At 50.0% G+C, this 12,989-nt stretch overlaps 1 protein-coding gene across 1 annotated transcript in view; it reads left to right on the top strand.

The window, feature by feature from the left end:
* The window catches only part of TMC2 (transmembrane channel like 2), a 68,766-nt gene extending 58,701 nt beyond the window's left edge, over positions 1-10,065 (top strand). The window contains exons 17-20 of the mRNA XM_078443813.2: positions 2,303-2,428; positions 6,386-6,464; positions 7,313-7,430; positions 9,481-10,065. Of these exons, the coding sequence (XP_078299939.2) occupies positions 2,303-2,428; positions 6,386-6,464; positions 7,313-7,430; positions 9,481-9,698 (541 nt within the window). The 3' untranslated portion in view covers positions 9,699-10,065. The remainder of the gene's footprint in view (positions 1-2,302; positions 2,429-6,385; positions 6,465-7,312; positions 7,431-9,480) is intronic.
* The last annotated feature ends 2,924 nt before the right edge of the window (positions 10,066-12,989 follow it).

Genomic DNA, 12,989 nt, shown 5'->3' with positions numbered 1-12,989 from the left:
GGGAGGAAGGGAAGGCAAAGAATGTGTTTTGCAGGTGGGACAAATGTGAATCTTCAGGGACCAGAGAGGATGCAGTGGTGGGCTGAATAACGGCTCCCCAAAAGATTTATGTCCTAATCCCTGCAACCTGCGGGTGGTAGCTTATTCAGCAAATGGGCCTTTGCCAATGTGATTAAGTTAAGGGTCTTGAGATGGGGAGATTATCCTAGATTATCCAGGTGAGTCCTAAATCACGAGTGTCCTTATTAGAAGGAGACAGAGGGAGATTTGACCACAGAAAAAACAGAAAGTGATGCGACCATGGAAGCAGAGAGAGATTTGAAGATTCTATGGCACCGGCTTTGAAGAAAGAGGAAGGGGCCATGAGCCAAAGAATGTAAGGAGTAAAGCTCTAGATACTGAAAAAAGACAAGGAAACAGATTCTCCCCTGGAACCTCCCTCTGAAGGGAGCGCAGCCATGCCCAACGCCTTGGCTTCAACCCAGTGAAACACGTCAGACTTCTGGCCTCCAGAGCGATAAGAGAACAAATTTGTATTATTTGAAGTCACCCGTGTGGGAATCTGTTGTAGCGCATCCTGGAAACTAACACATCATCTAATACATCACGATTCAAGGACAAAATAACCCATACTTGACTGTGACTTAAAATCAGAACACGTGAGATTTGCTTTTCTTGTGTTTACATGACGGGTAGGTGCTGATAATAATAAAAAATTAATTACCTGTCATACTATGGTCATACGCATGGCCCTTGAAATGCTGTCGTTATAACTGCATCAGGGCAATTCATAGTTTGCTGTGCGACAGCACTAAGCATTGAGATGGCGACAAATGGTCTCTGACCCAACTATTCATTGTCTGCCATTGTAGCACAAAAACAACCCTAGACCATATATGAAGAAATGAGCGTGGCTGTGTTCCAATAACATTTTCCCTACTGACACTGAAATGTGAATTTCCTACTTCAGTTTCTATGGTTCACAAAATATTCTTCTTCTTTACCCCCCCCAACCATTTAAGTACATAAAAACCATTCTTCATTTTCGGGCCATATGAAAATAACAAGCCAAATCTGGCCCGTAGACCATTATTTGCCAATCCTTGATCAATACTTTCCAGAAGAGAAAAATGAAGCTTCTGGCTATAACATTTTGGAGGGCACTTACAGTCTGACGGTCCCATACACAATGTTGTATATAAATTCCTATCTATGTCCTCTAAACTACCGTCAGGGGCAAATACTATTATTATACTTATAATCCCATATTATACTATATTATTATTATACTATATTATGCAGAAGAGGCGACTAGGGAAGAGAAATTTTCAGTACCTTGGCCAAAGATATCAAACCTCCACAGCACTGTCCAATAAAATTTTCTGTGCGAGGGAAAACATTTCATATCTCCTCTTCAAATACAGTAGCTACAAGTCACATGACTACCGAGCACTTGAAATGAGTGACTAAAACCCTGAATTTTTAGTTTTACTTAATTTTACTTAATGTTTAGTTTCTTTTCAATAGCTACACTGGACAATACTGCTCTAATGGGGAGAGCGAGGGAACAGGTAGACACAGGAAGAAAGAGAATAAGTAAATTATCCACGGTGTCCCACAGCTAATAAATGAAGGAGCAAAGACTTGAAGCAGGAATTTCAAGCCCTAAAGTCCATTGTCTTGGCACTGAAACGACCAGCCAAAGCTAGCAGTGGACCATGATTTCTGGGCAGGTGCTTGTGGAAGTCAGTCTACGTAGAGGTTCTTAGGCATTTGAAGAAAATCGAAATTACCACTGTGACCTGTCCAGGAGCCCGTCCCAGGTGGTCCATTCTCCTGAAACTATAATCTGAAGACTGATTGTAGGTGTTTTTGAGAGTCACCATGAGGTTGTCTATCACGTAAGCCTCTGGAGAACTGTTTCCAAGCCAGGGGGTCCAGAGGGAGCTCCATGTTGCTTACGGCTACATCTCGCAGGCAGTTTTCTCCCACGAGAGTGTCGTAGAAAACCCGTTTCATCTTGTGGAGGAAGGTATCAGACACAGGAGACCCATGTGGTCTGAGAAGTTTTGAGGGACCAAGGGGCCAGCATGAAGCTGGTGAACCGGGCTCTGCCCCAGCTCTAAACCATAGCCAAATGGCAGCTCCTCGTGGGGCATTTTTCACCTGCAGCCCATTTGGAGCAGAGCTCTGGGTTTTCCAGGGAAGCAGGGGTGAATGGCAGCTTTGAACCCACAGGGGCAGGGGCACAGTTGTGTGTCAGGCGAGCTTTCTGACGTGCCGTAATGTGTTCTCTCTACAGTGGGAAAAACAGAATGTATGACGTCATCCAAGAGACGATTGAAAATGATTTTCCAACCTTCCTGGGCAAGATCTTTGCTTTCCTCGCCAACCCTGGCCTGATCATCCCAGCCATCCTGCTGATGTTGTAAGTCAGCCAGGGCCCCTCCCCTTGCCCTTGAGACTCCCCTGGCGGGTCCTCCTTTCCTGCCCTCTTACTTAATCTACACTTCCCAGAGGCAGAGCCCAAGACGAAGACTCGAACGCAAATAGTTAATTGGTGAGGGAGGAAGGTCATTATCACTGGGATGATTTTAATGTGGATGTGGATGGTGGTTGGGAGGGGGGGGCTCTGGGAAACAGTGTGTCTGAGTCATCCTGCTCAAGGGTGAGGGATGGGGCTTTCGTAGACCAGCACCCATCAATCACTGGTTGGTTGAGATCAAAGGGGAGAGGGGTTGTTTCCTCAGCCATTTGAGTCAGGTGCATTTGCGGGTAGAACGGATTCCGCAGGGGAATGGAAGGGAAACTCCAGGCACAGAGCTGAAGGAACTGGCAGTTGTAAGTCTTTCGGGGAGCACGCTGAAAGACGGGGTCCAAGGAATACAGATGGGCAAGCCAGTATTTTGCAGCACCCTCCTAAACGTTCGCTAGAAATATCAACGATTTCTGGGCTCTGAGTCTCTGAGGGCTGATTCAGCCTGTCCCTGGCTGGGCCCCGGAGGACTTCTCCACAGGGCACACCGTGCACCTGCACATTTGGGTCTCACCACTATCCCTCCCAAAGACTGAGAAAGCCCCGAGGACAGTGGGTGGGTTTGATGATTTCTCTACCCCCAACACCAGCCTAGGCCATAGGAAGTAAATGACAAATAGTCAAGGAAGGAGCGAGGGAAGAGAGAAAAGAAAGTGGGAAGCAAGAGTCCTGAATTTGAATTACTGTCATCAACAATGTTCTAGTGAGGGGAGCCTGGGTAGCTCAGTCGGTTAAGCGTTCGACTTCAGCTCAGGTCATGATCTCACAGTTTGTGAGTTCAAGTCCCACGTCGGGCTCTGTGCTGACAGCTCAGAGCCTGGAGCCTACTTCTAATTCTGTGCCTGCCTCTCTCTCTGCCCCTCCCCTATTCATACTCTCTCTGTGGCTCAAAAATAAATAAATGTTGGGGCACCTGAATGGCTCAGTCGGTTAAGTGCCCAACTTCGGTCTCATGGTTCATGGGTTCAAGCCTCACGTCGGCTCTGTGCAGACAGCTCAGAGCCTGGAGCCTGCTTCGGATTCTGTGTCTCCCTCTCTCTGCCCCTTCCCCAGCTCACACTTTGTTTCTCTGTCTCTCTCAAAACTAAATAAATGTTAAAAAAAAAATTTAATAAATAAAGGTTAAAAAAAATTTTAATGTACTAGTGAAAATATTAGGGCACTTTTCTTCATAAAAATCTTTTTTTGGCATGCTTTTTTTAATTGTGAAATATTCCTGGGGCACCTGGGTAGCTCAGTCAGTTAAGCATCAGACTTTGGCTCAAGGTTTGTGGGTCCGAGCCCCACGTCTGGCTCTGTGCTGACAGCTCAGAGCCTGGAGCCTGCTTCGGATTGTGTCTCCCTCTCTCTCTCTGCCCCTCCCCCGCTCGCACTCTGTCTCTCTCTCAAAAATAAACAAACATTTAAAAAAAATTATGTAGGGGCGTGTGGGTGGCTCAGTCAGTTGAGCATCCGACTTCAGCTCAGGTCACAATCTCGCGGTCCATGAGTTCGAGCCCCGCATCAGGCTCTGGGCTGGTGGCTCAGAGTCTGGAGCCTGTTTCAGATTCTGTGTCTCCTTCTCTCTCTGCCCCTCCCCTGTTCATGCTCTGTCTCTCTCTGTCTCAAAAATAAATAAATGTTAAAAAAAATTTTTTAATAAAAAAAAATTATGTATTGTGAAATATTCCTAACCTACAGAAAAGTAGAGACAACCATGAACATGATTCCAAGAGTAAACAGATGTTAATATTTTGCAGTGTTTGCTTCAGATCTGTCACTTTCCACGAAATAAAATGTTACAGATAACACAAGTCCCACCTAATCCTGCTCTCTCCCTCCCTCTCTCTCTCTCTCTCTCTCTCTCTCTCTCTCCCCGACAGTAACCGCTCTCGAAACCATTTGCACGCAGCACGGTTTGGTATTTTCATCACGTTGGCCATGTCCTATTGTTTTCTGGGCTTTAAATTTTTTCGTGAATGGTTCACCCAGCATAGCTTTCCTCACTCAACATTATGTTTGGGGAATACATGACCACACATTTTAACGACTCTACTCCCATCTGCCGTATGATTAAACCACAGTTTATCCACCCCTCTGCCTAGAGGTGGGTAGATTGTTTCCACTTTTTTGCTACTGCAGATGTGGTCGTTGGGCAAATGTGAGGGATTCCCTAGGACAGACCATGGGAAGTGGAGTAGGGAATTGTGGGTATGAGTTTCTTCAATCTTTCTATTTTATTTTATTTTATTTTGTTTTATTTTATGTATGTATGTATTTATTTGAGAGAGAGAAAGAGAGAGGCAGAGCAGGCGAAGGGCAGAGAAGAGAGGCAGACACAGAATCCGAAGCAGGCTCCAGGCTCCGAGCTGTCAGCACAGAGCCTGACACGGGGCTCGAACTCACGGACCATGAGATCATGACCTGAGCCAAAGTCCAGACACATAACCGACTGAGCCACCCGGGCGCCCGTTTCCAGTCCTTTTAAATAGTGCTGAAGTGCTCCCCCAAATAGGTGTATTTCCTCCCATCCTTGATTGGAACATCAGCCTCTCTCACCCTGGCCTGAGAGAGGACTGGGGTGATGGTGACAACCTGGCCTATGCCTTGACCGCCTGAGGAAATTCTGGAACCCACACACCAAGCCTGACCCTTGCAGGTGGCACCAGGAAGTGCTAAATTTGGGGACGGAGGGACACAGCCACCCATGAGGATTTCATCCTCTCCCACCTCCGATTCCTCCCTAATAAATGGGTTGTTAACTAGGAGAGAAGGTGAGGCCTGGCACAGAGCAGGGACTTGCACAACAGATTCCGCTCCCCCTGCCTGTCCTCCCTTCTCTCCTCTGAGTCTCTGCTGCAGGAGGCTCCCATGACAGTCTGGGGCCCACGCTGTGCCCCGAAGACAAGGTGATTCCTCCCCTCTGGTGGGAGGGAGCTGGCCGACTGGAGTTGCCCTGAGCGGGCCCCACCCTGAGGGGAAAGCTTAGAAGACCCAAGCCGGAGCAGCTAAGGCTTGAAATCCAGGGAGAAAAGTGACAAATAAGGATGAACCACGAAAGCCCCCAAGGAACAGGCCGACGCAGCACCCCATCCGGGTGGCACCTCGGCTTTTGTGGCCCCTGCCCTCTCAGGTGGTGCACCCAAGTCACAACCCCCCCCGATCTCAGGTCCTGTGAAAGGGAAGCCCACGCTCTGGCCTCAAAGGACGCCTAGGCAGCCGGTAGGAGCTGGACCTTGAAAACCATCAGCCCAAGACAGTGCTCCCTAAGCAGGGACCTCCAGGACTTCGGCAGCTGTGTTTTCAAGCAAACTTGGAGCAGGCACCTAGCGCCCAGACTCTCCTCTCTCAGCCCTCGAGGCCTGTGGAAAAGAGCTTTAGCTAAATGAGGGCTCCACCAAGAACTGATAGATGGGGCCACCTTGGGCAAACTCCTTAATGTCTCACCATTCCAGGTTGCTGATCTGGAAAAGATCATCCTTTCTACCTCATGGGGTTTGGGTGAAGACCACTGAGATGTGGAGTGGGATGCCCGTGGCGCGGAGCCTGACACAGGGCAGGTACCCAGGAAGCAGGGTCAGGAGACCCTGCCCCTCCCCCACCTCTTCAGATTTCCAAGAAGGAAGGCTTTACTGAGCACTCTGAGAGCTAAAAATGTGTATGTCATTTCCACATTCAATAAAACAGAAGGCAGAGGTGTCCAGAACCTCCTCCGCACTAAGTGGAGACAGGAGAGTAGGTGTTCTATCCCTCCAGCCTGTGCAGAGGCAACCTACTCCAGGAAGCCGGCCTTGATTCCTCTGGAAGGGGTCCAGCTTTTGTCACTTTCCAAGACTGCGGTATCACAGGAGGCTCACTTTTCTCTTGCAGCCTGGCCATCTACTACCTGAACTCGGTTTCCAAAAGCCTTTCCCGAGCGAATGCCCAGCTGAGAAAGAAAATCCAAGCGGTGAGTCTGTCGGGAGTTTTCGCTCAAACAGATGTCACGTTTTTGTTTTCTGCTGATTTGCTCTTTGAGCCCAGCTGTACGATCTACATGGCCTTCTTCTAAACGAAATCCCAAACTATCCGTATTGCAGGAAGCCTTGTAAGATCGAACAACACGCGTATATGTTCTGAGGCTATTTGGGGGGCAGACAATAATAACGCCTTCGATTTGGAGAGGTTGCTAAAGAACAGGAGAAATTCAATAAAACCAGTAAAAATTTCAGTAAAACCAGTACCCATAATAATACCTACAGTTTAAAGCTAACACAATAAACACTAGAGAAAATATTGTCAAAATGACTTAGTGCTTGTGCCCAGGGCCTAAGGGGTCTCTTAAGCCCCTCGCCACTGTTTCTCTCTCCCTCCCCCTCTCTCCACCAGCTGACTTCTGACTGCTGTTTTCCACTCTCCCAGCCCCCAAACCCCTCCTACACATGGTAAAGGGCAGACCCCAACCCTCTCTGAGCCTTGTCCTCCTGGCTCCTTGCTCCCCCCCCCCCCCCCGCTTCTGGAATAATCTCATTTGCCTCGCAGCCACTTCCCTATCCGCATCTCCCTCTGTTAATCTCACCATCCTCCTGCCCAGATTCCAGAAAGCCTTGAAATGGAGGACTGGCGAGGTTTCTGTCCTCCCCTGGCCAGATGTTCCTTCAAATACTGTGCAAACTTGAGTCTTGGGCTGTCCCTCTTCAACCAGTGGTGAGGACCGACAAGAACTGAAGACGGAGTCCTTGTCCCCCTAGGTCTCAACATCCTAGGCTCTGAGCCTCAAACACTCATTTCCCTGAGAACTAATTATTTCTCCTGCAGCTCCGTGAAGTTGAGAAGAGCCACAAATCTGTCAAAGGCAGGACCACAGACAGAGATTCAGAGGACACAGCTAAAGGCAACTCCAAAAATGCCACCCAGCTCCAACTCACCAAAGAAGGTAAATTCTAGGGGCGAGTGGGAGGCTCAGTCACTTGAGCATCTGACTCTTGATTTTAGCTCAGGTCATGATCTCACGGTTCGTGGGTTCGAGCCCCGCGTCGGGCTCTGGGCTGATAGCTCGGAGCCCGAAGCCTGCTTCCGATTCTGTGTCTCCCTCTCTCTCTGCCCCTCCCCTGCTCATGCTCTGTCTCTGTCTCAAAAATAAACATTAAAAGAAAAATTTAGTGTCCAGGGATGAGATGCAGAAGAGTGACTGGCTGGCAGCTTATCGGAAAGCTGAAGAAAATATTTGAAATCTTCTCAGTTTCCCACATGGGACAGGAAATGGAGTAAATGCGATGTTATGTTGTAATTTCACCAGCAGAAGTGAGACCAAAAAATGGAACGGACATATCTGGGCGCCAATAGACTTAAGTGTGGAAGGGGAAAAAATAGATGTACGAAAGGTTTTCTATGAGAAACCAAGGAACGCACACTGGCTTGGCAGTGGTAGTCTCATGGCCCCCACAGTCCCAATGTGCCTGTCCCTCTTACCCAGTCCTTCCCCGCCCTGCTCTTCTGGCTGCTGCTTTCAAGCCGGCCCTTCTCCAAATTTGAGTTTTCAGGGGCCCCTGGGTGGCTCAGCCGGTTAAGCGTCCGACTTTAGCTCAGGTCACGATCTCAGGGTTCGTGGGTTCGATCCTGCTGCCGGGGCAGAGCCTGCTTCGGATCCTTTGTCCCCCTCTCCGTCTCCCCCTCCCTAACCCCCAACCAGACGCACGTGCCCTCCTCTGTCTCTCAAAAACAAACACTTAAAATACTTTTTTGAATTTTTGTTACAAATCCAAAGGCCTTTCAGTTGTGTACTGAGTAACTCAGCACTGCAGTGTTTGATGTTTAAAAAGTTAGCGGGGGGCGCCTGGGTGGCTCAGTAGGTTAAGCGTCCGACTTCAGCTCAGGTCACGATCTCGCAGTTCGTGAGTTCGAGCCCCGCGTCGGGCTCTGGGCTGATGGTTCAGAGCCTGGGGCCTGCTTCCGATTCTGTGTCTCCCTCTCTCTCTGCCCCTCCCCCATTCATGCTCTGTCTCTCTCTGTCCCAAAAATAAATAAACGTTAAAAAAAATTAAAAAAATAAAAAAATAAAAAATAAAAAAAAAATAAAAAGTTAGCGTGATCTAGAGCACATCAGCGGGAGTAGGCTGGCGGGGGAGCGCCTAGGAAGATGGCCAGCATTTCATCTGAAAAACTCATGGCCTCCATCGCTGCCCTCACTTAGCTTCTCTTCTTGAAGAATTTGCTAGAATGATACCAGTTACTGTAACAAACAGGCCCAAACAACTAATGACTCAAACACAATGAAAGTTTCCTTCTCACTCCACGTAAAGTCCAAATTGGGTGTTTCACCCGATGGCCACTTTCTTCGCAAGTGACAGCCGCAGGGACGCTGGCTCCTTCCATCCCGTGACTCCACCCGCATCAGGTTGGTGCCGGGGGAAGAGGCCAGAGGACACCTGGAAGCGGGGCTGGGCAAAGCCTGGACTTCAGTCACAGGCCACATTCACCCACCCTGAGAACCTAGTCCATTTCTGTGTCCCGGGAACTGCGTCTGGCTAAGAACGTGCCAACAATTGCCCCGAGGTCAGAGTGAGGGGGAGAGAAGGACACGGGTAAGCAAAAGCACTAGAAATTGGATATGATGCCACACAGGTTGCAAAGGCCCTTCCAGCATCGTCTGTGACCCTGTCAGCCACCTGGGAGGCTGTTATTATCATCCCAACGTCATGCTCAAGAGAACCCAGGCTCAGGGAGTCCAGCTGAAGGCCAACATTCGAAATCTAGCTCTCGGCCAGCAGACCATATTCCTCCAGCAGATCCGTTTATGCTAAGGCTAGCCCGAGGCCCAATAGTGGCCCCCAGACACCTAAGGGCCACCTGACCATTGTCACATCACCAGATGGGACTGGAATCCACAGGCCGAGCAGGGCAGCTCCAGAAGGGCTCCGATTCGATACCAGGCAACTGAAGCAAATCCTCCCACGCCCTCATTCTTGTCTTGGTTCCTTTTCCAGGGACCACGCCTCACTCTGCCAGCCAAAGCCAGACCGCAGGCAAGAAGGCCCAGGATCCTGGGATCTCCAGTTCTGCCAGCAGGATCACGCTGCCTGTCTCCCAGCACCTCCCCGTATCTCGGCCTCCTGGTGTCAGACCAGATTCTGGCCAACCTCGGCCTCAGACCCATCCTTGGAGGTCAGCCTCTGGAAAGAGCGCTCCCAGACCTCCCCACTGATAGCGGGGATACACAAGCACCATTCTGGGGCTGATCCTTGGGCCCTGCCAGCTCACACACCCAAAATGATATTCTCTCTTCCTCTCTCTCTCTCTCATGCACACACACACACACACACACACACACACACACACACGATACCCATGCACGCACGTTCTCTCTCCTCTCATTGAATGTGGGAATTTCAATTACTTAGCCTCAGGCACTTGTTGGCCACCACAACTGGAAGACAATGGCTTCATCCACTCTTTAGGGGAGCTGAGCCTCCCGACTCCCCCTAAACTGCCCTTCCTAGTATCTTGGTTCAGGTAGCCTGGACCTTGAACTCACCATGGTTCTCTCGGCTCCAGACTTTGGGAGGAGGGACCAGGGCCATGATCATCACCATAGACTTTGTCACGGCACCCATGTTGGTGTTATGCCCAGAATTCGTGATCCCCAAATACCGCCAGGGAGCCGAGTCCGATGTAAAAGCAAAAGAGCCTTTATTCGAGCTAGCTCGAGCTCAATCCCCTACCTGCACCCGACGCAGCGGTGAGATACCGGGGAGAGAGAGGAGTTTCAAAAGGACAAAGGTTTTATTGGGGCCTAGGGGCAGTTGGTGAAGTAATGGCTGTGGCCTCAGCCGATTGGCTGGGGAAGGGACCGAGTCTTGTTAGGCAGGTGGGGGGGGGGGTGTTGCTCAAGGGGAGGAGGTGTGGTCAAGGTGAAGGACACAGAACAAGATGGAGTCGGCAGGCATAGGCCCGCCCTTTCATTGGGACCCTGGTTTCTGCTAGCCTTACTAACTGGGAGGAGGGGCCCACATTCCTAACTGTCAGCCCTATCCAAAGGAGATGAGGCGGTTTAAATAAAAGGTACAAGAAAGCACTGAAAACAAAGGTAAATGAGCCAAAGTGCAGCCATGGTGAGTGGGAAGATGGTTCTCCCCCGGAACCCAGCCTGAGGGGAGCTGAGGCCATTAAGCAGCAAAAAATGCATCGGAGCCTTCCAGCAGCAAGGCAACAAGCAAGCGTTTCTTCCAACCGAAGAGGACTTAGATTGCTCGGGGCAGAAAATCCTTCTCAAGCGTCAAATTCTAAAAAGAATTTGATAGTCTGCTTACTGTCTAGGGAATGTTGAAGATGGTTTCTCTGAGGAGTTTTGCAAAGGATGCAATGCAATCGCCTTGTCTGGCGATCCGATGTTCAGCTAGCATCACGATGTGGTTCTCTGCAAAATGTCTCCTCGGGGGCATAAGCCAGGGAGCCCCAAGCCACGGAGAAGGCCTCGACAGCAAGGACAGAGGCTCGGCAGGGAGCGAGTCATAGCCCAGGACACTGACAGCGCAGGTATCCTTCGGGTGGTTTCCTCCCCTCCTCTGCCCCTTGTTCCCAGCCCCCCGTGAGCCATGTGGCTTCAGAATCATCTCATGCCTGGTCTCTGAGTGCTCTAAGGGGAGTCCTCTCCCCGACCCACGGCCCAACCACGGCCCCAGGGGTTTTCAGGAGAAGCCCCCACACCTTGGAGGTCAGGCAAAGTCCTGGTGGGGAGATGGAGATTTTACAGAGATTTCATAAGCTATAAATTAAAATAAGTCCCAGGTTCCATCCCACTTCCTTCCCCTTCCCAACCCAGCACCAACGCTTCACGTGTGACCTGGAACGGAGTGGGAACGGGGACCACATGACGGGGAGAAACAGATCAGTTCTTTCTCCCCTATCTCCGGGCGAGGCTAACGAAGATGTTTGTGGAACTCAGGTCCAACCCTCAATCCCAAACTCTTGTGTGTCATGTGCCTTCTTCTGGGAGGACACAATCTGGTCCTGAGCTTACTACCTACCTGACCCCTCGACATGGGAATCCAGGCTGCCTAACCCAACCGCCCAGGACTGGGAGGTCAGACACCTGACCTTCAGAGACACCCGCCCAGATAATGCCAGCCCCTGGGGAGGGGAACGAGAGGGGCCTGAGTCATCAGCCTCCTAGTGATCCCTGTCCAGCTCCCAATGGCTACCCAGATGCCTAAGCACCCACTATAAACACAAACACACTATCCTTTTTTTTTTAAGATTTATTTTTGAGAGAGAGTGCAAACGGGGGAGGGGCAGAGAGAGAGGCAGTCAGAGGATCCAAAGCAGGCTCTTTGCTCACAGCAGTGAGCCCGATTCGGGGCTTGAACTCACAAACCGGGAGATCATGCCCTGAGCCCAAGTGGGACGCTCAAACGACTGAGCCACCCAGGTGCCCCACAAACACTTTATCCTGTCCTGAGGATGCACAATTTTATGTGAGGGAATGTATTTGTTGTCTGTTTCTGCATAACAGATTACCCCCCAAACTTAGCAACTTCAACACTTAGTATCTCACAGTTTCTGTGGGTCAACCATTTGGGAGTGGCCTTCCTGGGCAGTTCTGCCTCTGGGTATCTCTCAAGATCTCAGGCCGGGCTACAGGCGCCGGAAGATTTGGCTGGGACTGGAAGATTTGCTCTCAAGATGGTTCCTACACATGGCTGTTGACGGGAGGTTTCATTCCCTGCTGGCTATTAACAGGAGACTTCGATTGCTCCCCATGTGGATCTCGCCAGGGATCTGCTGGGGTGTCCTCACAACACAACAGCTGGTCCCCACCCCCATCCACGCCCCCAGAGCAAGTGATCCAAGAGAGAGAGAGAGAGAGAGAGAGAGAGAGCAAGGAGGAAGCCACGTGCCTTTTATAGCCTAGTCTCAGAAGGTACGCCGTCAATCCTACCACTTTCCATCCGTTAGAACTCAGTCACTAGGTCTAGCTCACGCTCAAGGGTAGGAGATTAGGCCCCATCTCTCGAAGGGAGTTATCGAAGAATTTTTGAACGTGTTTTAAAAGGAGCTTTCCTAACTCAAACAGTCACAAGACTTCGGTCAAACTCTAGAGCTTTTTCGAGAGTTGTCCATCAGAGAATTAGCTAAGGTGGTTCCCAGGACCCTCAAGCAACAGGAATCTTCCACCAAGCTAGGGAGAGAGGCAGGGGAAGAACGCACGGGTTGTTGATACAGTGTGGCTTTACAGTGGGGGCATGTTATTAGAAAACGGTCCTATCTGCGATTCAGCCTATCCAGGAGCCATCAGTCATGAAGATCACTCTTTCTTCTTTTTACTCCCTCCCTCCCTCCCTCTGTCTCCCTCTCTGTCTTTCCTTGTTCAACTCACCTAAGAATGATTTGAAATAGAAAGTCTATTGAACAATTTATCCAGAGAACTACGGCTGGTGTCTTACTGATGATACCTTGTTTGTGCATTTCTTACTGGGGGAAAATGAAATGGACACTG

Source organism: Panthera onca, chromosome A3 (genome assembly GCF_046562875.1).
Source record: "Panthera onca isolate mPanOnc1 chromosome A3, mPanOnc1 haplotype 2, whole genome shotgun sequence".
NCBI lineage: Eukaryota > Metazoa > Chordata > Mammalia > Carnivora > Felidae > Panthera > Panthera onca.
This window is presented reverse-complemented; position numbering and strand designations above follow the sequence as displayed.